The 27,991-nt window shown below is 39.5% G+C and overlaps 1 protein-coding gene across 4 annotated transcripts in view; it reads left to right on the forward strand.

The window, feature by feature from the left end:
- The window catches only part of PSD3 (pleckstrin and Sec7 domain containing 3), a 435,130-nt gene that overhangs the window by 56,351 nt on the left and 350,788 nt on the right, over window positions 1–27,991 (forward strand). For all 4 annotated transcript variants that reach the window (XM_051975648.1, XM_051975650.1, XM_051975649.1 and 1 more), the window contains exon 4: window positions 12,014–12,403. In XM_051975648.1, coding sequence (XP_051831608.1) covers window positions 12,014–12,403 — 390 coding nt within the window. The remainder of the gene's footprint in view (window positions 1–12,013; window positions 12,404–27,991) is intronic.

Below are 27,991 nucleotides of genomic sequence, written 5' to 3' on the forward strand. Positions count from 1 at the left end.
GCATATGTGTCTGTCTGTGTGTAATCTTGTGTTTTCTTGGTTCCCTTCTTTCTTAACTGACTGTTTCATCTAAATTTCTTTGCTAATTCCTTATCCTTCTTTATTCTATATCCTTATAATTAATATCATTATTTATTCTTATCAACTGTGAATATACTCCAAAGCTCAAGTCCAGTCTTCTCTTCTCCCATTCATCCTCCTTCCTATTTTGTCCTTCTTTCCTTCTCTTCCTCTCCTCCCTCTGCCTTTTTTTTCCCCCACTTCCCTTCTCTTTGTTATTTTGTCCTTCATATCCCTGCTTCTTAAAATGATAGAGCACGTCACACATATTGTTGCTTAGTCCTTTCAGTCAAATCCAACTCTTCAGGATCCCATTTGGGATTTTCTTGGCAAAGATACTAGACTGGTTTGCCATTTCCTTCTCCAGCTCATTTTACATTTGAGGAAATTGAGGCAAACAATAAGTGACTTGCCCAGAGTCTAGAGCTAGTAAGTGTCTGGGGATGATTTGAACTCAGGCCTTCTTGACTCCAAGCCTGCTGCAACACATAGTGGGTATAAATGCTTACTGTTGGAATGCTAAATTCTGAGCAGATATTGTACAAAGGAAGCTGAATGTAGTTTTGGCTCCTCAGAATTTTGACAAAAGAAGTGATTTCCACAAATGATAAATTTTATTTTGATCAATAGAATCATAGAATCTCAAGTTTGAAAGTGATCTCAAAGGTAATCTTGTTTAGTCCCTTATGCCCTGTCTCCAAAAAGGAACCTTTCTGGTACATCACAGAAAAAGTGGTAGTGGTGTTTGTTTTAATATACCAGGTGATACAGGTGTAGAGGCTCTGATAGTACATTTAAGAAGGTCCTTTTCTGAGTTGATGGAGGGACTGAAAGTCAAGAGCTGCCATTACTGTCCTTGTGTCAACTTAAAAGGGGGTGTTTTAGAGGCGCTTCCAGACCCTCTTCTTGGCCATGGGCCAGTCGACATTATTAAAGGCAGAGAGCACCTATTTATCAAAATGTGAGATCACCAGAGCTGGGCCTGGCATCTGTTAACACGGATTCATGAAGCCCCAATGATGTGCCAGACCTGTGCTGGGCCCGAGGGTTACAGAGATAAGGGGAGCGGTTCCCGTTCAACCACCCAGCCAGCTCACTGAATGACAGTCAGGGTCCTCCCTTTAGAAAAAGTGGTTCTCAAAGTATGGTCTAGACTCTCAGGGGTCCTCAAATTTTTTAAATAGGGGGCCAGTTCACTGTCCCTCAGACTGTTGGAGGGCCGGACTATAGTAAAAACAAAAACTTTGTTTTATGGGCCTTTAAATAAAGAAACTTCATGCCCTGGGTGAGGGGGATAATCGTCCTCAGCTGCTGCATCTGGCCCGCGGGCTGTAGTTTGAGGACCCCTGGAGAGAATCCTGGGGATCTCTGAAACCCTTTTAGAGAGTCTACAAATTCAAAAATAGTCTTTATTTCCAATATGGTAAATGTCTATAAATATAATCCAGTTAAATAAAAATGCTTTGGAGAGAGCCTCAATAATTTTTAATAGGATAAAGATACTGAAAATAAAAGTTTGACAACCACTGCTTTAGATTAATCCTCATCGGCTCTTGCCTACATTACTCTAGCCGTTTCCTCACCAATGTCTTGTTTCAGATCCCTCCTGTCTTCCACACAGCTGCAGCAAGCACAGGTCTAACTGTGTCCCGTCTCCATTGATAAACTCCTTGGTCCCTCTTGCTTCTAGGATAGAAAAAATTAGGTCTCAGCCTATCTCTCTCTCTGCTTGGCCTGGAGTCAGGAAGAACTGAGTCAGGCCTCTGACGTTTACTAGCTGTGTGACCTTGGACAGGCCACTAAACTGCTCTTTGCCTCAGTTTCTTCAGCTGTAAAATGGGGATACTAATAGTACTGCCACAGGGTAGTTGTGAAGAGCAAAGGAGATAATATTCTAATATTTGTAAAATGAGTAACATAGTACCTGGCTTGTAGGTGCTTAATAAATCCTTATTCCTTTCCCCTTTCCCTGTCACCTTGTGCCTCCAGTGTTAGAGGCCTCTTCTCATTTATCTATTTATCTTTCCATCTATGTGTGTGTATATATACACACACAAATGCATATATATTTATATATCCTTTATCCCTTCTATTAGAAGAGTATCTCTTTATCTCCTTTATTAGAATGTAAACTCTTACATGAGAATTTTTTTATTCCTTACTTGTTTTTCACACGGTGCATAGAAGATGGCAAACACTAATACAATAATTGAACAATTAAACACAATGGAATAATAAACAAAATTTAATTTTGATAAATGTAAAATTCTATACTTAGATGAAAAAAAAAGTCCAAAATGCCAGCACCCAACCAACCAGAGAAGGACGAAGATGGAGGGTGACAGGTTGTGTGAAAGTGCCCTGGTTATTTTAGGGTGCTGCGAGTGTATCGTGAGTCACTGGGAGAGGGATATGGCAGCCCCAAAAGGGAGCGTGATCTTGTGCTCCATTCGTGAGACACGGAGAGGCCGGCATTTCTGCTGTGCTTTGACCTGGTCAGACTATATCTGGAGAGCTATATTCAGCCTGGGTGCCACATTGTAGGAAGGACATTTATGGACTGCAAGCAACAGGTGCAGAGGAGGTCAGCCAGGATGGTGAGGGACAGGAGACTATACCCAATGTGGATCGGTGGAAGGAACTGGGGACCTGTAGCTTGAAGAAGAGAATTGGGCTAAAGGCTTATCTTGGAAGCGGAGATTGTAGCTGACTTCATGGGTTGGGACAGCTGTTTCATGGCAAAGGAATTAGGGTTTTTGGTTAAAGAGGGAGGAATAGAAGTGGACGGTAAAACCTGTGATGGTGAAGTCCAGCTTGAGAATAATTAAGTGTTGTTCCAAAGTGGGCTGGCTGTTTTGTGGTTTCCCCACTCACTGGAGACCTTTAAGCAGAGGTTGTCCTTTTCTTGGGGATGCTACAGTATAAATTTCTGTAATGGTGTCGCATGGACTAAGTCACACCCCATTTTCTGAACCTGCCTTTCTGCCGTTAGACTTTGTAATTCTTAGAAAGCTTTTTTCTTATATTGGAAAAGTGACTGCACTAGATGTGGTTCACCCCTAAAAGGTAACCTACTAAATTAGATTTAACTTTTCCAAAGGCCCATGGGAAGGAATGATGACAGCACTTACAATATACTAGGCAGTTCTGAAAGCATGTCTTTGCAGTGGTATGAAGTAAGTAGGAAAGTGTCATTTTCCCCACTTTATAGGGGAGGGAACTGAGGCTCAGGAAGAGTTTAGGTGACTTGCCCAAGATCAGTCCTAGTTCTAGGAAGTCGGAGAGATAGAAATCGAGTGCAGGCCTTTTGATTTCAAGTCTTACCCTCTTTCTATCCCCCACCCCAATATACTACATTGCTTCTCAAATGGAAATCACTCACCTTTTTGAAATTTTTGTTTTCTTACAAATGAGTTCCTGTTACTTCTGAAGCAGCATGGTGGTGCACAGAATCTTGGATCCAAAGTCAGAAAGACCCTTGTCTCTGTGTGACTGAATAAATTATTTAAATTTTTCTGGGCATCAGTTTTGAGTTGGACTTAATGACCTCTAGGTCCCTTCCAATTCTCAATTTGTGGTCCTATGAAAAGCCTTAAATGCTGTCTTTTCAAGCAGAGATGTTTATGTACCAAATAAATTTTTTATGGGTTTTGACAAGTCATTTTACTACCATATGGTGGTTAGAACAGTCACATTGTCTCTGGACCTATTTCTTTACCAACTGTTTCTTTGCTAGCAGAACTACTTATGACTCAAAGGGTATTTAGAGCTGTCATTTGCGGTCTTGGAATGTTTTCTTTCCTAGCAATATGAAGTAGAGTACATTTTGGGGGTCTGGTTGTGTGATTTTATTGTAGGAATTCTCACAGAGGGAACTCTTTGCTAATGCAAATTGATAACTAAGTATGGTGATTTATTATAGACTTAGAGAGTTACCAGTGCCAGCAAGAGACGAAATGCCCTTCCTGGGTCACATAGCCAGTATAGGTATCTTGAACCCAGGTCTTCATGATCCTCATGCTGGGCCTAGATACATTGTTTATGTGGGTTTGGAAGATTCCTTTGTGCCTTTTCCTTCTTTCCCCTCCCTTCCCTCCCTTTCTTCTTCCCTTCCCTTTCCATTTGGTCTCCCTCTCTTACTCAGATTAAAAGTCCAGGGTCTACTCTCAGGTCCAATCAAATGAACAGTCAGCACAGATTTGACATGCCCTGTAATGGATCATCCATTATTTTTTTTTTCCCCCAAGCCTAGATCTTTATTTTATTTTATTAATTTATTGAAGCTTTTTATTTTCAAAACATATGCATGGATAATTCTTCAACATTAACCCTTGCAAAACCTTGTGTTCCAATTTTTTCCCCCTTCTCTCCACCCCCTCCCCTAGATGGCAAGTAGTTCAATATATATATTAACCATGGTAGAAATATATGTTAAATCCAATATAGGCATACATATTTATACAGTTATCTTGCTGCACCAGAAAAATCACATCAAACCAGAAAAAAAATGAGAAAGAAAATAAGATGCAAGCAAACAACAGCAAAAAGAGTGAAAATACTGTCTTGTTAACCACACTGAGTTCCCACAGTTCTCTCTCTGGGTACAGATGTCTGTCTCCATCACAAGATCATTGGAACTGTGGATCATCCATTCTTAAGGCAGTCTGATGGCCCCGTGCTCTTGAGGGCTTCCCATATAAATGCTAAATTTGATATATGGCTTGCATATATTTCATTATATGTTATATATTTTGCAAACAAGATATGTGGTTTGCATAGCAGCTCAAGAACTCTACCAGCCTCAGATGGTCTTTGAAACCTGCATGACCAAAAACTTGGTCACCCCGAGGCCAGTTTGGTGATGAGCCTCTGCAAACAGCCCGGTCTTTGGACAACAAACATGCTGGGGGTGCCTTCGGAGCCTTCACTGGCATGGGAGGACCTGCCAGATATTGAGCTCGACTGGCGCAGCCTGTGAGTCCTGGAGTTACTCCATCATAGGAGCACTTTGGTGGAGGTCTAAGGAAGATCAGAAACACAGAGCGGGCCAAACTGCCCATGCTAACCGGTGTGGGATTGAGTCCATGAGTAGATCCTTAACTTTCAACTTAATTAAGATGGAGAGACACAGTCTTTAAAAACAATAATAACAACAAATATCCAGAAAGAGAAGAAATGGTTACAAAGAGCCTGCCTGGCTTCTTTATAACTATTTTTTGACAGGATTTCTAAAATGATAGAAGAGGAGAATATTGTGGACACAGTTTACCTAGATTCTAGCAGAGCTTTTAATAAAGTTTCTCATGCTATTCTTACATTGAAGATGGACAGATATGGGTTAGACCAGAATTTTATATTGTAAAAATAATTTATATCTCAGAGAACCCCTGAAAGACTCTCAAGGACCTCCAGGATTCTCCTTTGAGAACCTTTAGATTAGAAACTAAAATAATCAGATGGATATATAATAAGTTGGATCACTAGACCGAATGAATAATTGTTAATGAACTGGAGAAAGAAATGACAAATCACTCTGGTATCTTTGTCAAGAAAATTCCAAGTGAGGTCATGAAGAGTTGGACATGACCAAAAAATGACTGAAAAAAATCAGTGATGTGAATAAAGGCATAGATAACATGCCCATCACATTTGCAACTGACATATCTCTGGGAGGGATAGCTAATACACTGAGTAACAGAGTCATGATCCAAAAGAATTTTGACAGGTTAAAGTATTGGGCTGAATCTTAAGAAGATGATATTCAGTACTGATAAGTGTAAAAATTTGCCCTTAGTTACAAAACAAATCAACTTCACAAGTATAAGAAGGAGAAAGTCTGGGTAGACAAGCAATTTGACTGAAAAAGATCTGGTTGTTTTAGTGATTGTAACCTTAATATGAATTAATATAATATGGAAGCCAAATAAGTTAGTGGGAGTTTGGGTTTTATGAAGAGGGTCATAACTTCTAGGAACGAATGAATGAGCTAATAAATGAATGGACATTTCAGTAAATAATTATGTAAAGCATTGTGCGAAGTTCTAGGGATACAAAGAGAGGAGAAAGTTCCTACTCTCAAATACCTCATGTTTTATGGGTGCCCCTGTATTCTACCTTTACCAGACTTTACCAGAAGTGTTAACTTCTCTTCACCCTAGTATAAGATGAATGTTAACAGACTGAAGAGTATTTGGAGAGCTACAATCACAATGTTAAAGGATTTTGAGTCTGTTGCATATGAACATTGGTTGAAGGAACTGGGTATGTTTGGCCTGGAAAAAGGAAATTTAACTCTCTTCAGGTATTAAGAGGGCTGTCATATGGAAGAAAAAATAATCTTATTCTATCTGAACAAGAGAACAGAACCAGGAAAAATGTGTGGAAGCTTCAAAAAGGCTAACTTAGGCTTGATAGAGGAAAGAAAACAAACAAAACAAACTTCCTAACCAGTAGAGCTGTTGAAAAGTGGAATGATGAAAAAGAGCTGAGAAAGAGAGAAAGAACAGATAATCATTTGTTAGGTATATATTACTGGAATTCCTTTTGTGTACAGAGTTAGATTCTTGCTTTTAAATGCTGGGACTTTGTCTAGATCATAGTATTCCATAAGTTTCACTCATACAATGAGATCTTTTTTGAAAGGGGGTAAAATTTCCTCTTAATAACTTATTAATTTATTCACTGAAGAATTAATATAATTATTGTTAGTAGGTTTTATATAATCCAGGTTTATGAGGGGGAAAAACGAAGCTTTAGAGGAAGCGGAGGTGGTGATATGTGCTAGGGATACAAGCTGCGAGGTCTCGGATTCTCTTTGACTCCCTTCCCTTTCCTCCTGTTCTCATGATTCAGGGGCCTATGATAGGAATAAGATTCCATATTCTGATTAAAGTGATACGTTTTGTTGGAAGTGGCTTCTGTTCTGATATTTGAGCATTAATTATTATTGTTTTTAGGTGCATGGATTAGAGAGTACATGGAGAAGAGTAAAGTGTGAGAGTATTGCAAAGGTAGAGTCAGGTTCATGTTAGGATGAGCTGTGTTGCTGACTGCTGGGGCTTCTAGACAGGGCAGTGGATGGAGCATTGGGCTTGGAATTAGGAGGACTCATCTTCAGGAGCTCAGATCCAGCTTCAGACACGTCCTAGCTGTGTGACCCTGGGCAAGTCACTTAATTCTATTTGCCTTAGTTTCCTGATATGTAAAATGAACTGGAAAAGAAAATGGCAAACTACTTCCAGGATCTTTGGCAAGAAGACCCCCCAAATGGGATCCCAAACACAACTGAAGTATATTAGCTATTAGAATCACGTAATAATTAAGGCATCCAAAGTCTCATAGGAGCATAGATCTACTGGAAGAGGTTCGTAGAGGTCATCCAGGGGGACTTGTAGAGGTCATCCGGGGGACTTGAGAAGTCAGCCAGCCCGTTCATTTTACAAATGAGGACACTGGAGTTCAGAAAGGGACTTTATTCAATGTCCTATAAGAAGAAAATGATAGCTTTAGGATTCAAACCCATGTTGGAAAGAATACCAGCTAGATACTAGGTTAGTTGCCTGGAAGAATACACATCTAGTTTCTTTAAGTACTGGCTTGATATTTGCCTATTATAAGTGCAGTGATGAGGGTTCCAGAATACTTCTTAGTAGTGTGGGACTGAAAAGTGGAAAGTGTTCCATTTCTTGCACCATGATTAGTAGATGATTTAATAGTTGTTCAGTGAATGAATGGGATAATATAGTTGCATTTATTGCAGATGATCTCCAATATAGCAAAAAAAAAAAAATTAGAATCCTCTTTTTGGTATTTTTGACTGTGTTGTAAAAAGAAACTTTCCTATGCTGAGTTCAAAATCAGCAAATTTGTTCACCAGTTTAATGTGAAACTGACACTCTTGTGACATAAGAACCTAAATGTATGGACTGTGGGAATTTTCTTATGCCATGGTTCATAACTGTTACTCTGCAAACCTGAGCAACCATATACATGGCATTGTGAAGTACATTAAGACCAAAGTTCTGCTCATAACTATATAGTTTGCAGTGTCAGAGACAAGTTTGTTTAAAGGAGGGAAACAAATTAAACAGCATAGAATGAGCAAACATAAATTTCAGAAATGTGTGGAAATAGTCACAGCCTGAAAGATGCTTTTCACTATCTGTCTACTCCATTACTCCTAGATTGTTTCCTGCTGCTAAAAGCAATGTAGAACTGGTGATATTCCTTTTTTCTTCCCCTTAAGTCACTGCTTATGGCTCCATAGCATGAATTTAATGAGTCCCTGATTTCTCAGAACATTTAAAATAGTCCTTCATAGGGCTCTATAGAGATACCCATAGAGGTGAAGTGGTGACTATTTACAGTGCAACATCTAGGGAAAAATATGTGCTCAGGACACAATTTAAAATTTTATTAACATTTTTAAAACATTAATTATCCATTATGTTCTTGTCTAGACAGCAAAACAATAAACCAAGTCCTAATTTTTTAGACTTTGATGATTTCTGAGCTGTAAATGCTTGTCTGCTTCAGGACTCCCTACTTTATGACTGGCCTTTTTTATGGCTTGACAACAATTTGCTTCTAACTGCATAGCTTCTCCAGTTCTGGAACTAAGCTCAAATCAGATTTGCCATTGTTCCTGGTAGGAATGTACCTACCTATTCCCCTCTGGCCCCATTCACCCAGATCCAAAGTGATCCTTCCCTGGCAACAGGTTCCCTGATGTATGTCGTCTTCCCTATTGGAATGTAGGTTCCTTGTAATTGTATCCCTAGCACATTGTACAGTGCTTCCACATGAGAAAGCGCTTAAGAAAAATCTTTAAAAAATATTTTTGATATAATTTTCCTGGTTTAGAAGAGACCCTCTTCCTGCCCCCCAAATCCCCATCTTGTGCTTCCTTTCTGTTTGCCACTGCTTTTTCCTTATGGGCTTCATTTAATCTACCTCAGCTACCCTGTATACTGCTAACCAGTGTATATATCTCATAGGCTTGGCTCTTAATTTCTCCCAGTTACTCAAGTGAGCAAAAAGACAAATCAACACTCTAGAAATCACTACATGGGAAAGTGAATTTTTTCCCCCTAATTCACACAAACCCAGTTTTATGTAATACTATTTTCCTGACACCAGATGGCTCCACTTCAATTCAGTTAAAAATGTTACATTTTGTTTCTCCTTTTTATCCTTTATCTTAACACAAAATTGTGCCCGATAGTGGGTGCTTATTAATAAATGTTGGTTAGTTGAACTGAATTTTTAATATGTGAAATTAGGCCAATTAATAATTCTACAATGGCTTCTTAAGTTTTTCGAGGGAAAGGAAGAGTTGATCTCTCTATGTCAAACTTGTTTGTTGTTTTATTTTAAGAAATTGCTCTAGCCACTTCCAACTTTCAGGGACCACAGCCCTAATCAGTCCACAGTTATCAGCATGGAGGCAAGATCCTCCACAGCAAAAAGATTACAACTTGTTGGAGGCTCAGGGTGATAGCTCACTTTTTAGCAGTAAAGTATTTTTTAGTTATGTATATTGCTTTTTAGATATAATATTGTTATAGAAATAATAGACAAATTTCAGTATTTCTGCATCTCAAGGTATAGGAAGGCCTCAGGAGAGGGAGAGAAAAATGAAAAATGGTAGATGGAACAGTCAGAATGCACACAATATTTAAGTTTACAGTCTTATATAGGCACAATTCATGACCCCCCAGACAATTATGAGAGTAACACCAAAGATCATTGATCACAGATCACCATAATACACCCAATAATAATGAAAAAGGTTGAAATTTTGTGAGAATTACCAACATATGACATAGAGACACTATGTGAGCACTTGCTTTTGGAAAAATGGTGCTAATAGACTTAGATGCTGGGTCTCCACAAACCATCAATTTGTAAAAAATGCAAATCTGCAGTAAAGCAAAGCACAATAAAACATGCTTGAATAGGCCAAACACTTTGTGAATATATTCACACATCATTTATAAAGTAGTTGGGGTCCAACAAAATTATATCAGTATCCTTGGGAATGTATCTTGATTTTTTTTTTCAGTTAGTCAACAGAAAATTATTAAATAATTACTATATGCTAGCTATCATGTTCAGTGCTAGAAATATGGAGTTATCTTTATATTTCTCAATCTCAACTCTCAGAGAATACATTTTCTTATAATAAAGATATCACAGAAATAAGTATATATCAGTATATGTCTATATCTGTATCACCTTCTACCTATATAGATATAGTTGTAGGTACATAGATGATGTAGATATAGGAATCTGTGTTTTGCTCTAATTTTTTTGTCTTAAACTTAACTTTGAACTTAAAATGCTAAACAAAGATGTTCTGGTCCTGTAGTTAATAGGAAATCTCTAGAATTCATTGCTCGGTTCGGTCTATACATTAGAAAATCACTTTGGCAGCTTAGTGGAGGATGTATTGGATAGACTGGGGACAAGGCAGGGAGAATTAGAAAGTTAATGAAATATCCCGGGCTAGGGAGGAGGCGGACCTAAATTACAGTGATTAGAGTAGGGCATGTAGGCCAGAGGTGCTGGGAAGGTAGAAATCACCAGGATTTGCAAGGATGGCCATGTGGGCTAAATAAGAGTAAGGAATGAATCAAGAATGATACAGAGTATGAGACTTGATGACTGGAAGAGCGATGGTACCTTGACTATAATATACAAATACAGAAGGAAGGGTGAGTGCTATTTTAGATATGTTAAGTGAAAGGTACCTACAAGACATCTAGTCAAAGATTTTTTAAAAGTTATTTTTTATGTGATGATCAACTCTGATGGACATGACTCTTTTCAACAATGAGGGGATTCAGGGCAATTCCAATAGACTTGTGATGTATCCAGAAACAGGATTACAGGGACTGAATGTGGATCACAACATAATACTTCACCTTTGTTGTTGTTGTTGTTGTTGTTGGCGGCTTGCTTCTTTTTTTCTTTCTCATTTTTCCCCCTTTGGTTCTGATTTTTCTTGCGTACCATGATAAATATAGAAGTATGTTCAGAAGAATTGCACATGTTTATTGGATTATTTGTTGTCGAGGGGAGGGGGAAGAGAGGGAGGAGGGAGAAAAATTTGGAACACAAGGCTTTGCAAGGATGAATATTGAAAATTGTGTTGACCCCGATAATCATTTTAGCTTTGAAATGCCTCTCATGCCTATGATCTAACAGCACATTTAAGAAGACAGTCAGTTCTTAGAGAGGACTTCAGGAGTTCAGCAAGATGTCCTCAGTGTCTCTGCCCATGGTAGGGTAATAATGGACTATCCTGGAAGGATGTGTGCATTTTGAAAAACAAAAATTTATTATAAAAAAGTAATATAAATTTTAAAAAGTAAAAAAGTTACTTTTACAAGTTACTTGTAACTTTGGTTCCCTAAATCTGGACTTCTTGACATTAAAAACACATTCCATTTGCTGAATGAGGAAGGACTTGACCATACTATTAGCTTTTTTAACCTCTGGCTGCCCTGCATATGAATTGATGGCTGCTTGAATAATTTGCACAATATCATTGCTGAATTCCAACACAGAGATATAAGCTCCTTGGTTCATTTTCCTCTTACTCCCTCCTGGTCTTATTTTAAAAGTATTTTATTATATTTCCTTCCTCAGATAAACATGTTTAGGAATTTCATCTACTATTATTATTATTTATTATTGTTATTATTTTTGGTGAGGTAATTGAGATCCAGGGCCACATGGCTAGTTAAATGTCAAGTGTTTGAGCCTGGATTTGCATTCAGGTCCTCCTGACTCCATGACGAGAACTCTATCACATGTGCTGCTTCGCTGCCCTATCTGATATTTTTTCCAGATTGTTTTCATTGATACTTTGGTGCACTGAGTAGGTCATACTTTATTTTCTTTTTAGATGGATTATTGAAAATGTTGACTCTTATTTCCTTCTCTCTAGGATCATTGATCAAGAGGAATCAACAAGAGAAGACGACGATGTTCTGGGACCTGGGTATACAGAGGATTCCACGGATGTGTATAGCTCCCAATTTGAAACCATTCTGGATAACACCTCTTTGTACTACAGCGCAGAGTCGCTGGAGACTTTATATTCAGAGCCCGATAGCTATTTTAGCTTCGAAATGCCTCTCACGCCCATGATCCAACAGCGCATCAAAGAAGGCAGTCAGTTCTTGGAGCGGACGTCAGGGCCGCAGCAGGATATCCTCAGCATCTCTGCCGATGGCGGGATAATGATGGGCTACCCTGGAGAGATCGCCAACGGGACCAGCAGGGCTGAAGACCCCAGCTACACAAAGGGGGCCCTGCAGAAGCCCTTCTGGGGAAGGTAACACTTTTCTCTCTGTCTCATATATTACAGTGTTTTGTCTCTATCATTTTCTCACTGGGAATTCGGGAAGTGAGAAGTCAAAGTATACTTTGCCATTTTCTGATGCTATAAATGAGGAAAGGATAATCTGTGTTTTTTGGTCAGGAAAAGGGCACGTTGAGAAGCTCTTGTCAGGAATGGGTATGGATAGAATACGTATTTAGGGAGCATTGGCAACTTTGCAGGGGTGGTAGGTGGGCACACCACAAATATTTGTTTATTATGATTATGTAATAGGATAGATATTGTAGATGTGAGACTTTGGATGTATTGTTATTGTTTGTTATTTACTCTTTCTGAGGTTTTCTTGGCAGCCATTTTTACTGTGAAGGAGGAAACTCCAGCAAATGGGATTAAGTGATTTGCTAGGGTCACTCAAATAAGTGTGTGTGGCTGGATTTGAACTCGGGAAGAAAAATCTCTCTGTTTCCAGGCCTGGGGTTCTGCCCCTTGAATGAATTAAAATACATTTATTAGGTGATTACTATATATTGGGCGCTGTTGTTCAGCACTGGAGTTCATGCACACAAGCAAGGCAGTTCCTACCCTCAAGGAGCTTACATTCTAATGAGAGAAGAATGGAACTGGAAAGTTGTGGGATGCACATGTGGGTGTTGTTTGGCGATCCTGAAAGGTGACACAGTTTGCTGGTTCTGGGGAAGGTGGGCGAGAGCTTACCTGTCAATGTTCAGGTTTCTAGGGGCATACTCAGAGTTCCGGTGGGAGGAAGGGTGAAGAAGGATGGCCAAGAGGCAAGGGGCATAGTTCTAGGCCAGACAAAATGTTAAACGATGCCTTTTTAAGTTATCCCTATTTGGTCTCAGATACTTACTAACTGTGTGACCCTGGGCAAGTCACTTAATCCTGTTTTCCCCGTTTTCTCATGTGTAAAATGAACTGGAGAAGGAAATGGCAAGCCATTCCTGTATACTTGTCCAAAAAATCCCAAGAGGTCAGACATGATTGAAGCAACTGAACAGCAATAACAACAAATGTTCAGAATGTCAGATAAGTTGAGGAAAAACTTTAGGGTCTGTCTAGGAGATAAATTGCAAGTTATACAATAGAGACCCCATGTTAAATTGGAGAGGATGCTCAATTTGGAATCAAAGGGCTTTGTGTGCAAATTCTAGGTAAGGAACTTGGAAAATCATTGTTCTATGCATTTCTGTTTCTTTATCCCTAAAATGGTGTCAGGGGCTGGATTAGATAACAGCTAAGTCTCTTAACTTCTGTAATTCAAAACTTGCAAGATTCTGTCTAGCTCTAAAGCTATGATCTTGCCTCTGATACTAGGTATGTGGCCAATGGCCAGCTGCTTAATTTCTCACAGTATTACTTATGATTTGAACTGAGGTCTGCCAGATACTAAATTCAGGATTCTTTTTAATGTTCACACTTTAGAAGGCCTGTGATTTTATCTGTATGGGTTCACCAGTGTAGATTTCAGGAAAAAACAAAAAAGGGTTCCTGGTGGCCAAGCCTCTGGGGTGAGCCCTTGGCTAGTATGGTTCTTGGAAGACAGAAACAGAAATAGAATCTGTTCCTGGGCAGTACTGGAAGACTTTTCAGCATGATAAGGCCTGCCAGGTCTTGAGTGCCCTTGGCATGGTCTTTGAGAACCCATTTCTGTATGATGAGGCATTGGAGGAAGTCTGAAGTCAAGGAAAATAGTTCACAATCCCTGCCAAATTGCAGGAGGACTTCATGGCCAACCATCAATTATTTAGGAATAAATGCCCTCTCTTGCAAAGGCCAATCTTCTGTCTTCTTCTGAGATTTGTTTCTATATGCTCCAGATTTTCTTTATCATTTTTACCAGAAGAGGCAGAGGGGGTGACAAGAATGCTCATCAATTTAAAAAAATTGATTTGAAGTTCTTAAATTGTAGGCTTTGAACTAAGAAAGTGAATAGGGAGAGAAACGATTTAAGATGTCTTGAAAAAAAACCCAAGATTTTCTATAGATCAGCTCTACATCATAAGACTTTCATCATGGCTTTCTTAATCAGTCTCATACCATAGAGACAACCTTACATGATCCTATTAACTGTAGGGTCATAAATGATGTGTGAAAGATGTTGTGATGCATTCTTTGACCTAGCTATATTGCTCTGGGATCTGTATTCTGAAAATATCAAGGAAAAAAGAGGCAAGGAAGGAAAGAAGGGAGGGAGGGAGGAAGGAAGCTGGCTGGGTTGCCCAACTAGCCAGTCTCATCTGGGTCCCTGAAGGAGCAGCTTCTACTCGCAGAAAGTTGTTTGTCCTTCATTCTGGAAGAGGACCATGACATCAGGCAGGTGACGCCGTGATATACAAGTAAACTGGATCTAAGGGAGGGAGGGCTGGGCAAGCTCACCTGCTTCATTTCCCCTCCAGAGCCATCTGGGCCCAATGGCCAGACATAGAGCAGGAGGGCTGGAGATGGTCTGGGATGCAAGAGGGAACCTTGGGCTTGTAAAGCTAAGGCCTTCAACATGAAGCAAGACCTAATCAATAATTAAGGCTAGGTAAGAAATGAGGCAAAGAATGGCCTCTTTTAGCTAGTTAAAAAAAAAAAAAAAAGCAGTTGAAGGTTACTCATATCGTCTGGAAGACCCGCGTTCAAGATCTGAATCTTGACAGTGAAATGTGAGCTACTTGAGGGAAGAATTGTTTTTACCTTTCTTTGTATCCCTAGGATTTGGCACAGTGCATGGCTCGTAGTAAATGCTTGTTGATTTGACCTAAAATAACCATCTTCTGACCATGGGCCATGTGTTAAGGCTGTAAGTTTTGGAAGATTGTAGTCAGTCTTGGGGAGGATTTTTGCCTCCATAGAAACACCTCCAGGATTTCCCTAATCCAGTGAATTCACAAGTTCAGATCTCTCTTTCCTTCCCTCTCACTTTATATCTCTCTCTCCTCACTCTTTCTTTCCTTCTCCCTCTCTCCCTCCCTCTGTCTCTCTGTCTGTCTCTCTCTCTCTTTATTAAAGCTTTTTATTTACAAAGCATATGTATGGATAATTTTTCCAACATTGACCCTTGCAAAACCTTTTGTTCCAAATTTTCCTCTCCTTTCCCCCACCCTCCCCTAGCTGGCAGGTAGTTCAAAATATGTTAAATATGTTGAAATACATGTTAAATCCAATATATTATACATATTTATACAGTTATCTTGCTGCACAAGAAAAATGAGATCAAGAAGGAAGAAAAAGAAAAACTGAGAAAGAAAACAAAATGCAACCAAATAACAACAGAGAAAGTGCGAATGCTATGTTGTGTTCCACACTCAATTCCTAGTTCTCTCTCTGGGTATAGATGGCTCTCTTATTACTGAACAATTGGAACTGTTTTGAATCATCTCAATGTTGAAGAGAGCCACGTCCATCAGAATTGATCATTGTATAGTCTCGTTGTTGTTGTGTACGATGATCTCCTGGTTCTACTCATTTCACTTAGTATCAGTTCATGTGAGTCTCTCCAAGCCTCTTTGAAATCATCCTGCTGATTGTTTCTGACAGAACAGTAATATTCCATAATATTCATATACCATAATTTATTCAGCCATTCTCCAGTTAATGGGCATCCACTCAATTTCCAGTTTCTTGCCACTATAAACAGGGCTGCCACAAACATTTTGGCACATACAGGTCCCTTTTCCTCCTTTAAGATCTCTTTGGGATATAAGCCCAGTAGTAACACTGCTGGATCAAAGAGTATGCACAGTTTGACAAGTTTTTGAGCATAGTTCCAAATTGCTCTCCAGAATGGTTGGATGTATTCACAATTCCACCAACAATGCATCAGTGTCCCAGTTTTCCCACATTCCCTTCAACATTCAGCATTATCTTTTCCTGTAATCTAGGTCAGCCAATCTCACAGGTGTGTAGGGGTATCTCAGAGTTGTCTTAATTTGCATTTCTCGATCAATAGTGATTTGGAGCACCTTTTCATGTTGTTACAAATAGTTTCAATTTCTTCATCTAAAAATTGTCTGTTCTTTTCCTTTAACCATTTATCAATTGAAGAATGGCTTGAACTGTTATAAATTAGAATCAATTCTCTATATATTTTAGAAATGAGGTCTTTATCAGAACCTATAAATGTAAAAATGTTTTCCCAATTTATTGCTTCCCTTCTAATCTTGTTTGCATTAGTTTTGTTTGTACAAAAACTTTTTAACTTGATATAATCAAAATTATCTATTTTGTGATTAATAATGATCTCTAGTTCATCTTTGGTTACAAATTCCTTCCTCCTCCATGAGTCTGAGAGGTAAACTATCCTTCTAATTTTTTTATAATATAGTTCTTTATATCTAGATCATGAAACCATTTTGACCTTATGTTGGTGTATGGTTTTAAGTATGGGTCAGTGCCTACTTTCTGCCATACTAGTTTCCAATTTTCCTAGCAATTTTTGTCAAATAGTGAATTCTTATCCCAAAAGGGGAGACTTTGGGTTTGTTAAACACTAGATTGCTATAGTCATTGGCTATTTTGTTCTGTGAACCTCACCTATTCACTGATTCACTGATCAACTAGTCTATTTCTTAGCCAACACCAAATGGTTTTGGTGACCACTGCTTTGTAATATAATTTTAGATCTGGTACAGCTAGGTCACCTTCATTTGATTTTTATTTTTTTATTTTTTCATTAATTCCCTTGAGATTCTTGACCTTTTGTTCTTCCAGATGAATTTTGTTGTTATTTTTTCTAGGTCAGTAAAATAGTTTCTTGGGAGTTTGATTGGTATAGCACTAAATAGATAGATTAGTTTAGGTAGTATTGCCATCTTTATTATATTTGCTTGATCTATCCAGGAGCTCTTGATATTTTTCCATTTGGTTAGATCTGACTTTATTTGTGTGGAAAGTGTTTTGTAGTTTTGCTCATATAGTTCCTGACTTTCCCTTTAGTAGATAGACTCCCAAATATTTTATCCTATCGACAGTTATTTTAAATGGAATTTCTCTTTGTATCTCTTGCTATTGGATTTTGTTAGTGACATATAAAAATGCTGATAATTTATGTGGATTTATTTTGTATCCTGCAACTTTGCTGAAGTTGTGAATTATTTCTAATAATTTTTTTAGTTGATTCTCTGAGGTTCTCTAAGTATACCATCATATCATCTGCAAAGAGTGATAATTTGGTTTCCCCTATTTTAATTCCTGCCTCAGTTTTCTCAACTGTACCTTGCAGCATTGTTGTGAATATCAAATGAAATATTTTTAAGCATTTAACACTGTGTCTGGCACCCAGTAAACACTTAACAAAGGCTCATTTTCTTTCCTTCCCTAACATTCTTTTTGTGCAGTGTTGTCAAACTTAAGTAGAAATGGGAGCTACTAAATTATCCATAAGAATCCCTGTGGGCCATATACTGACTTAGTTTTAAAATGTGAAGTTTTCTTATATTTTTATTTTGTTAAATATTTCCAAATTACATTTTAATCTGACTTGGGCCACACTTGGGAGTGTTGTGGGCCAAATGTGGTGCATGGGCCACATGTTTGATCCCTCTGTTGTAGTGCATCTTCTTGTTGGTCAGCTTTTGAATATTTGATAGATGTTTATAAGGAGGGTTTTTAACTTGGAATATCTAGTGTGTGGGATAACCTGATTTTCTGGGATGAATAGGGTTCTGTTTAATTAAAGAGTAAAGAATAATTTAAGCAAAGTACTCTAGCACTGAGTGGTATATATAAAATTTATGGCTATAAAACCATAACAAAAAGGGAAAAAAATTGTCAGCAGTAGAATGTTGGGAGGTAAAACAGTCTCCTAGTTAGGTCAGAAAAGCAGGAGCAGTGATACTTGCCTACACATGCTTCTGTCAATCCATTTAAGAATGTTCCATTGAATCTCAGACTTGAAAGGGACCTTCAAGGTCATGTAGTGCAACTGTTCACCCAATATAGGGTTCCTTTCAACAACACCCCTGACAGGTGGTCACTCAGTCTCTCAGTGAATTCTTTTAGCAGTATGTAGCTAAACTACTTATAGAAGCAGTCTAAGGGTTAGTAGTTTGGTTTTTTTGTTCTTGGGTTTTTTTTTTTTTTGTTTGTTTGTTTGTTTTTTTTTTTGGTCTTTTGGAAGTGTTGGCAATTTTTCTTTTTAAAAGATTTGATAAATAATTTCCCAGAGTATATAAAGTCCTGCAAGCAGGACATGAAAATTGAAACTAAAGTACGGTTTAAAGCTATCAAAACATTTTAAAACTGGAATTAATCTCTCTTTTTGTCTCTCTGTCTCTGTCTGTCTCTCTTTTCTCTCTTCCTTTCCCCCCCTCCTCTCATACACATACATCTCTTAATCAGTTTTTCCTAATGTCACTGATAAATACATATGTGTATTTTTCTCTGTGTATACATATGCACATACTAAATACATACACACAAACACGCACACATATGGTGCTAGTGATATAAGTGCTAGTAAAAGAATTAGAGACCTAAAGCTGGAAGATATTTTAGAAGCTAATTCCAACCCCCTCATTTCATAGATTAGGGCCCTGAGCCCTGGAATGGTGAGCTGCCTTGTGAATTTTACACATAAGGAAGCTAAGACTTATATTAGGAGATGTACCATGCTCACTGCTGGATGGCTACTTAGGAGAGCCAGGGCTGGACCCAAGTTACAGAAAGCAGAATTTCAGTTGTGAACTCCAGCATCACCTAATTCAGCCCTTTACCTGAAACATGAATTCCCCTTACTCTGTTCCTAACAAGTGATTATTCTGCATTTCAGTTTCAAGAAACATACATAGCATCTCCTGTCCCTCTTTGGGGACAGGAAGATTTCCTTTTATCTCTTTATGACTTCTATTGATTTGTCCTAAGCCTTTCCTTTGTGGATGAATAAACAAGATTAATTTGATTTCAATATGACAGCCTTTTAGAGATTTAAATATATTTATTGTGATTCTTTGGTATGATCTGGCTTGTCAGGGTCCTCCCCAAAATATGGTACCCAAGAACTGATCATGGTAGTCTAGTTATAGTCTGATTAGGACAGAGTATATGTCTTTCTCATTCTGATGTTATGCTTCTCTATTAATATATTATTAAAACCGTGTTATTAGGTACAATCTTAGATTAAATTAGCTTTTCTGTTTGCCACATCAATTACTAGATCTTTATTATATGGTCTTCCATGTATTATTATCTTGTATTTGTATAATTAATTTTTTAAACTAAGGGTAGGAGTTTGTATTTTATTAAATTTTATTTTATTAGACCTGGTCCATCATATTCTGTATAACTCCTCCCTGCCCTCCCCATTTGATAATGTGTCACCTATATTTTCATCCTTACCTGTTCTGCTATAACAGAATAGGGTCATGAGCATGACTGTTTGATGTTCCACTTGAGTCTCCATTCAAGTTGGCATTGATCCATTAACCAAAAGTCTTATGAGTCTTATTATTCTAACCCACCAAAGTTTACTATCGTCTAGCTTACATCTCTTCGTCTTATTCACAAGCATATTCCCAGAGACTTTGTCAAATGTCTTGTTGAAATCCTTTTTGTCTGCAGCATTTCCCTGATCAATTAGACTGTTAATGCAGCCAAAAAGGGAAAACCCATTCAAAGACCTCCCTAAACTCTTGACTTTCAGCCTAATGCTTTAAAAAATATATATTATCTTTTAATATATTTGTTTTCATTTTTTTTTTTTACCTTTTACCTGGTATTTTCTCAGGTTTTGGGTCTGTGGAGCTGTCCAGTTTTAAAAAAATCTAGCTTTTAAGTACCTTAAATTCAGAGATGACATGTATATTTAAAAAAAGTTTACCAAATCATTAATATAGATGTTTCCATGAATTTTTAAAGAAATCAATGAGCAGGCCTTTGATTTTGTCTGCATTAAAGCATTCCTCTACAGGGTTTAGGAAGTAGACATATGGAGCCAGGAAAGGGGAATGAGGGCCCCCTCCCCAGGCCAGGATGCTCAGGACCCTGGCATTACAGATCAGAACAAACATGCCCACAGTTAGCATCTTTAACAAACTTTGGGATACTGAGACTGCATGAAACAAAATGAGAACTCTGAAAATTAGGCCGCCCATCTTCCCCGTCCCCCGTGCACCTGTCTTTCCCATTTGTTGTCTCGGGTGTTGAGCTCAGAGGATTTTAAGGAGGGTCAGAAGGAGAGGCAGAATAGGGCCTTTGTGTTGGAGAGGGCAGTGCATTCTACAATTATCCCTTCTATATATCTCTAGGAGTGTCACCCTGCCATCTGGGAAATCCGCATAAAATTTCTGTCCCTCCCTTCGTCCTAGAGAAGAAGTCTGACTTTTTTTCTTTTATGGAGTGTTTATAATATTGTCCGTTTTGGATTAAGTATTTGGTCATAGGCTCATGTAGCTTCTGCAAAACTCCCCCCAAATTCCCACTTTACAGATGAGGAAACTGAGATGTAGCAAAACCTCGAGGGGGAAAGCTGGGATGCAGAAGGAAACCCGTAGTGGAAGCCGTAGTTGGGGACGCAGAGGACTTGGGTGCGTTTATTTAAGCGCCCGCGGTTCACCAGCGGGTTGTTGTTCAGTTGTTTGAATCGCGTCTGACTCTCGTGACCCCATTTGGGGCTTTCTTGGCAGAGACACTGCAGTGTGTTGGTCATTTGTGTCTGCAGCCCATTTTACAGATGAGGAAACTGAGGCAAGCAGGGTTCGGTGACTCGCGGGGGTGGGGGTGGGGCACCTGACTCTGGATCTGGCTCTATCCACGGCACCACCCAGCCCCTCCCTAGTTACCAGACACTGTGTGAGTGCTGGAGGTGGGGGATGGGGGAGGGGGAAAGCAAGGTGACGTAAGGCCCCTGCCCTCCCGCTGTGCCCTAGGGCCAGTCCCTCTCACTGTTCGGGCTTTCAGCTTCCTCCTCTGTAAAAGCGGAGGAAGATCCTCGCAGGCTCTCCCTGGGCCCGATGCCGGGAGGCCAGCGCTCGGTACCCTGGGAGGCCGAGCCTCCTTGCCTCTGGGAGGCGGGCAGGGGGGACGGCAGAGGGCCGGTTCCCGGAGGAGAGAGACCGAGGAGGGGGCGCTGGGTAAGGGGTACCTTCCCGCTGCCTTGTTGCGGGATCTCCGGACCGGAGCAGCCCCGAGGTCACCCCCACCGCCAGGGGGCAAACTCCAATAGAAACGGGACACATCCGTTCATAAAAATTGCGACCAAATTAAAAAAAAAAAAAAGAACCGCCGCCACCTGCACGGACTGAGTTTTAAAACGCAGCGTTGTTCCTGGTTGCCCATCGTTCTTCTGTTAAAGATCTCCCAGGTGCATTTTACTCCAGCCTAGGCGGCCCTCGAGAGTGCTGGGGGCCGCACGCGCGTTTGCCGCCTCTTCTCTGGCCTAACCTGTGGTCCGGAAGGAGACTCTGCCCCCGCCCCCCCAACGGGCCCGACAAGTAACGTTCTTCTTTTCCCTGGGGACGCCAGGAAGGGGGGAACCCGCCACCTTCCGGGGGCCAGGGCCTCCTTTTGGGCAGTTAGCAAGGAGAATCCTGGCACTGAGCTTGGACGGCTTCCCCTGACTGCTTCTCCTTTTCCCATCCGGGCATCAGAAGCCCCAATGCTCGGGTAAATGGCGTTGGAAGGACCCTCCTTTCCCCAAGTCATTTCTTCTACAAGGAAGAGATCCCAACCCCTCCAGCCTGTCCCTCTGTTCCTTTATGTTGATCACATCCTGGCCACTCTCCCCTCCTCAGCTTCCTTTCTAAGATGGGGTCCCCAGAACCGCGCAGAATAATCCAGATAGAATGTGGCTGGGGCAGGGGTCAGCAGGCCCGGAGCTCTGGGTGCTGCTCCTCCCTAATGCAGCTTTTTTTTTAAACTGCAATATTACACTTGCATTGGGCTTTCGCCATGCATTAGAATTCCCATCGCATTTTCAGATGAATTGCTGTCTTGTCAAACTTCCCCCATTGTGTACTAGGGAAGCTTTTGTAGTTACAGATAGTGACACGGCTCCTTCCTATTAATGCTCTGGAGGCTTCATCGCCTTGCTTTGTAAAAATAGGCATTTTATAGGCATCTTACTGAGGCACGGGTTGAGTGAATAAACAAATACCATGATAATTCTGTGGCAAATCCTGGAAGAGAACACTTCCTCTTTCTCGTGGCTCCCTGCTCCAGGCAATTTTGCTTTTTTAGGTAGTAGTTTGTTAGGTTGATGGAGGAGATCATGAAAGTCAAGTGTGGTGGGCTTTGTGAGATAGGAGACTAAAATGTTTAACATATATTGGATTACATGCTATCTAGGGCAGGGGATGAGGGAAATGAGGGGAAAATTGGAACATTTTTTGTTCCAATTTTGAAAATTTAAAAAAATCTTTAATAAAAAAAGAGATGAGGATAAAGGTAGAGACTGGTCCTAAAATTTCATCATAGGAGCCTCCCTTTACCAATATAGAATGTCACCTTCTCTTACATACTTCAAAAGTTGGCCAGGGCATGGAGTGATCAAGTTATTTGTCCAGGATCACCCAGCGTGCATGTGTCCAATACAGGGCCTAAATCTATTTCTTCCTAACTTTAAAAGCAACTTTCATCTACTACTCTATTATGACTCTCAAGATATTCAAGACACAATCTATGACCCTCAAAGTGATTTGATGTACTTTTGAAGGCTATAAATAAAGGGAGGTCTGTGTAAATGAAGTTGGAAAATTATATATTCACCTTAAATTCTCTTCTTTTACTTTCTTAAAAACTGATAATTTCCAAAGTGAAACACGGATCTAAGTATCCTGTCACAAGGCAATAAAGAAATGTAACTTAGAGAAGCTGTTTTATCAGAGGTACTTGAAAAATGATGGAAGAATAATTTAAACATTTCTTGGGGATTGAGGTACAAGGAATAACAGTCCTAGAAAGATTGATTTGTGGGAAGGAAATTCATAGTTCTAGCCAAAAGTAAAAATTTATTATTTACTGAAAAAAATTAAATAAAAGAGAACATCTCTTTGCAGCTCTGCCCTTTCTTATTGGGAAGGCAGTTAGATAATGTGGAAAGAGTATTGGGTTCAAGTGGCCACTACCTCTGTGATTTGAGGGCCAGTCACTTAAGTTTTCCAAGCTCCAGTATCTCCAAGATACCTACAACCTCTGAAACTATAATCCAGTGATCTTAGAAGTGACCTGCTCTTGAGAACAAAAAAAATTTGTAAATTATATTAAGACACAGATTGATAATTCATTCACATATTAAATGGGTGCTTTAATGAGCTTTATCAAACATTATTAAGATTAATTAAGTATTAATTCAGGACATATTTGCTAATCTGGTATATTTGGGATCAAGTAGGATGAATAAAAAAGCTTAAAGCCACCCTCAAGAATTTAGTAGGTGAGAAAAGGCCTGACCACAAGTCACCATGATATTGGGAAGTATGTTATTATTATAAGGGTAAATAGCCTTTTATGTGAGTTTAGCTAATGGCAAGATTATTTTTAGAGGTGAAGCTTCTTTAGAAGTAGCATTTGAATCAGGTTTGAAGGATCTTTAATAGTTAAAGATGAAAAGGGAGGGCATGCTAGGGGGAGGAAAAAGTATGAACAAAAGTACAGAAGCAGCAAGGCAGAAGATTAGAGACTGACAAATGAATGGTCCAGTTTGACTGCAGCATATCCTACTTGTAGGGAAGTATTAGAAGATAAAGCAGATAGGTGTTCCAGACAGCTTCTTTCTGGAAGCAAGAAAAAAATGTGCTGGGAGGAAAGAGGAGGAGAAGAGTGCCTTTTCCTGGTTTCCTTCAGCGCATGCTGTTGGCCCCATGAAGGCCAAGTCCTCTGGGTGTTGTGGAGTGGTGATCAGAGGAAGCTTGTGGATTGTTTCCTTCTTGAAATCAGAAAAGTTCTTCTGGGACCAATGATAAAAGATCCTGAACAACAGACAGCACCAGCAGGTCAGGAACGTGGAGACCTATTGTAATACTCCACCACTTCCCATCACTTGGTGTCCATCACATCTGTCCCAAGGGCTCTATACAGGTGTCAGGGGTTATTATGATTAATGGGATCACAGAGTCTCTAACTAGAAATGACCTAATGGTGACTGGCCAACCTCTTCACCTTACAGGTGAGGAAACCATAGCCTAACTATGGGTTGAGGGTAACCCAAAGTCCTCATATGGCAAACTCAAGTCCTAAAAATTCGAAGACTGAGTTTTTTTTCTACTATACCAAGCTGGCTTCTGGAATAGAGAGAATTTAGTTTTTCATTTAGAAAGCCTGTGAATGCTTTGAGATCAGGTACTATTTGTTTTCTTGCCCTTCTTTGCATTAGCTGGCGTTTAATAAGTGTTGGTTGACTGACAGCATGACTTTAATTTACCAACAACTCCACTTTACTTTTTGTTTGTTAGTTCAACTTGAGAAGGCGAGGGAAAGTACAGCTATCCCTTCCACATCACAGAGGTTAGGCCCCTTCCCACATCCCCTAGTGATCTGGAAAATATATTAAAATTTTTTTGGCCCTCTCTTGATACCAGAAAAGAAGTCTCATTTTTTTTCTTTTTTTCCCATTTAATTTCTTATGTTGAGCTGTGTTATATTGAAGTCATGATGGGGAAAATCACAAATTGGAAGGGATAACTGTAATTTTAAAGTCATTTTTGACTTTATCATACCCCTTCCTTTTATAATCATTTTTTTTTATTTTTGTAGTTTTTGGTTATTTCAGTGACAAAATATGATAGTAATCCCTTGGATTTAAAGGGACCAGTTTGGCATAATGGAATGGATACTCTACCAAGAGCCCCTTCCAGCCCTCCATCTGTGAAGTATGTGAACCAGAAGGCTTGTGGTCTAGTCACACATCAGCTACTAAGTTGATGTCAGATTTCTCCCACCTAGAGAAGATTCTGGGAATCAAGGTATAATTTAGGGACTGGGAAAGGTAATAGTTTTGTCCTAGATCTTCAGAAAAATCTGTTTTTTTGTTTTTTTGTTTTGTTTTTTGGAGTATATGCTAAGTCTGCAATTTAGTTAACCTGTGCTTGCCTGAGTGAGAATATTTCTGCATTCCTTCTCTCCTCCACCCCTTTCTTCCTCCTAAACAAAAATCTAAAATTTTCAAGGTCCTAAGCGATCAAAACCAGCTTTTAAAGTAAGGCACCTAAGTGTGAGATACCAATAAAAGGCTTTAGTACTAACAGGAGAAAATATGGATCAAAAATTTTCTGGAGCAGGGGAAACAACTTATAAAATCCCGAATTGATTCTGGAAATGAATGGTTAAATTGTCCCAGGTGCTTTGACTGATCGGAAGAGTTAATGTTGACCAGAGAGCAGATGATCAGCCAGGAAGTAATGCACTGTGATAATGTAATACAATATTTTAATGAATGAGCCGAAGGGGAACATCTCCCGTTGTGGTACAGCCACGAGGCACTCTGGCTCACAGGGGGTCAGTGGTGCGATGTCCAGGCCGGTCACATGGCCTCAAAATTGGAAAGGATAATTAGAGACTTACAGTGTTCTATATTCCCATGGGTTCCTTTTTGTCTGGTTGCTTCCCTCCTGCCGACCTATCAGCTGATGACCGTGACTCTATTCAGTAAGTTTTGACACAAGGAGCACGAATGTTTTTCATTGCGACTACAGACAAAATTGCTAGTGATTGGTTTAAGGTGTGGATTATAAAAGCTAGGGGAAGATGGGCTGTGCATATAGTGAAATAATAGCTTTTGTGCATTTTGGTTTTCTGTAAGGAAAGTAGGATACTTTGTGTGGTGTGTGTGTGTGTGTGTGTGTGTGTGTATTTGTGTATCTTTTTAGCTTAGTAGATTACTGCATTTTTGAGCTTTCTGCTTTCTTTTCTGACAGCATAAAGATATGGAGAGTCTGGAAAAAATATACGTTTTATTTGGATACATATAAATCCTTAGTTTACTCTGAATTTGATCATTTGTGGTTTTCTTCCTTTTGTCTTTTTTTTTTTTTTAATTTTCCTAAATAGAATACTGGAACTTGGAATATTTCTTTCCCCACCCCCCCTTGCCCCTGCCTTTTTTTTCTGCCCATTAGACGCTGGCTCAGGCTCAGGCTCAGGCTCTGTTCTGTTCTTTTTCTGGCTTTGTCTCTAATAGGAATTATATAAATGACAAGTTGAAAAAATAAGTGGTCAAAAGTTTCATTGGTCCAGATTGTGATAAAAATTGAACAGATACGCTATGTATTGAACACATTCACCGTGAATAGTTTTTAAAAAATGAGTTCATTTTCTTTCCATGAAATTGTACAAATCCATACAGTTAAGTGTTGTTAGACTATGCAGACCTCAAATTTTCTTTGGAATTAGGAAGTAGACCGGGTAGTTTCTGTGCCCAGTGTTGGAATCATATTTATTGCTGGATATTTGTACCATGCCTCACATTTGATAGTTGTCACTCTCTCCTAGAAGCTCTGTGGTACATTTTCACTGGACAATTTCCTTCTGTGGGCACGGGGGACATTTCTCAGAATTTCCTCACTTTCCTCATGGCAGATGCTTTTTGCTCACTTCCGATTTTTACATTGGAGTCTGATCCTGGTCTTCCCAGTTCAAGCCTTTTCTCACTCAGTCCACCTGCCTGTACTCAGGGATTAATGAGTGACTTCTTCCATGAGCTCTTCACCTGTATATACAGCCACAAACCTGGAAGACGGTCCCTGAGAATCTCTCTGGCTTGAGCTCTTAGGACTTAGTTCACTGTCTCTGTCTGTCTTTCCCTCTCTTCCCCATTCTTTTCTCCTTTTCCCTCTTTTTTTCCTTTAAGCCTTCCTCTCTCTTGCCCTCTGCTCTCCCCCTCATTTCTGTTCTTCCTCTTTCCTTTACATCTCTCTGCTGTCTCATCATTTAAGATGGTAATAGATCCAGAATCTTAAAGGATTTGAGAAGCCATCCATGTGACAACCCTGAGGCCCAGGGATCCTAGAGAGGAGTATTTTCAGTTTTTCTTTGTATTCCCGATGATCAGTTTGTAGTGGGAACTTCAATGATTAATGGCATCTTGTGTGAAGTCATAAAGATGGAGTCAGAGGCAGAGTTTGAAACCAGGGCCTGTGACTGCAAATTCAGTGTTCTTCCCTACTTGTTTGGACCTGTGGTTCCATCAGTGACAAAACTTTGTAATTTTTCTACAGTCACTAGCTGATATATATATGACTTGGTCCATGGTCAATAGCTGATATGTACATATATGTGTGTAAATATATGTATGTATGACTTGGCCCATAGTCAGTAGCTGGTGTGTATGTGTATGTTAGGTCATACTGATCCCAAGACCAGCTTTCTCTTCATTACTCTTGGTCATGTTCTTCTTTGCCCTTTGTTCTTAAAGATGATCATGACATCAGGGAGGTGATGCCATGATGTACAAGTGAATTAGATTTGAGGGAAGGAAGAAGGAAGGGCTGGGCAAGGTCACCTGCCTCACTTTCTGCTCCGGAACCATCTGGGACCAGTGGCCAGATGTAGATCAGAATGCTCTGGAGGAAATGGGGGACCATGCCCTTTTTAAGTTAGTCTTCAGCAGGTCCCATTTTGGCGGATACTAGATCTATTCAGTAATTAAGG

This window comes from Antechinus flavipes, chromosome 2, assembly GCF_016432865.1.
Source record: "Antechinus flavipes isolate AdamAnt ecotype Samford, QLD, Australia chromosome 2, AdamAnt_v2, whole genome shotgun sequence".
Taxonomy (NCBI): Eukaryota; Metazoa; Chordata; class Mammalia; order Dasyuromorphia; family Dasyuridae; genus Antechinus; species Antechinus flavipes.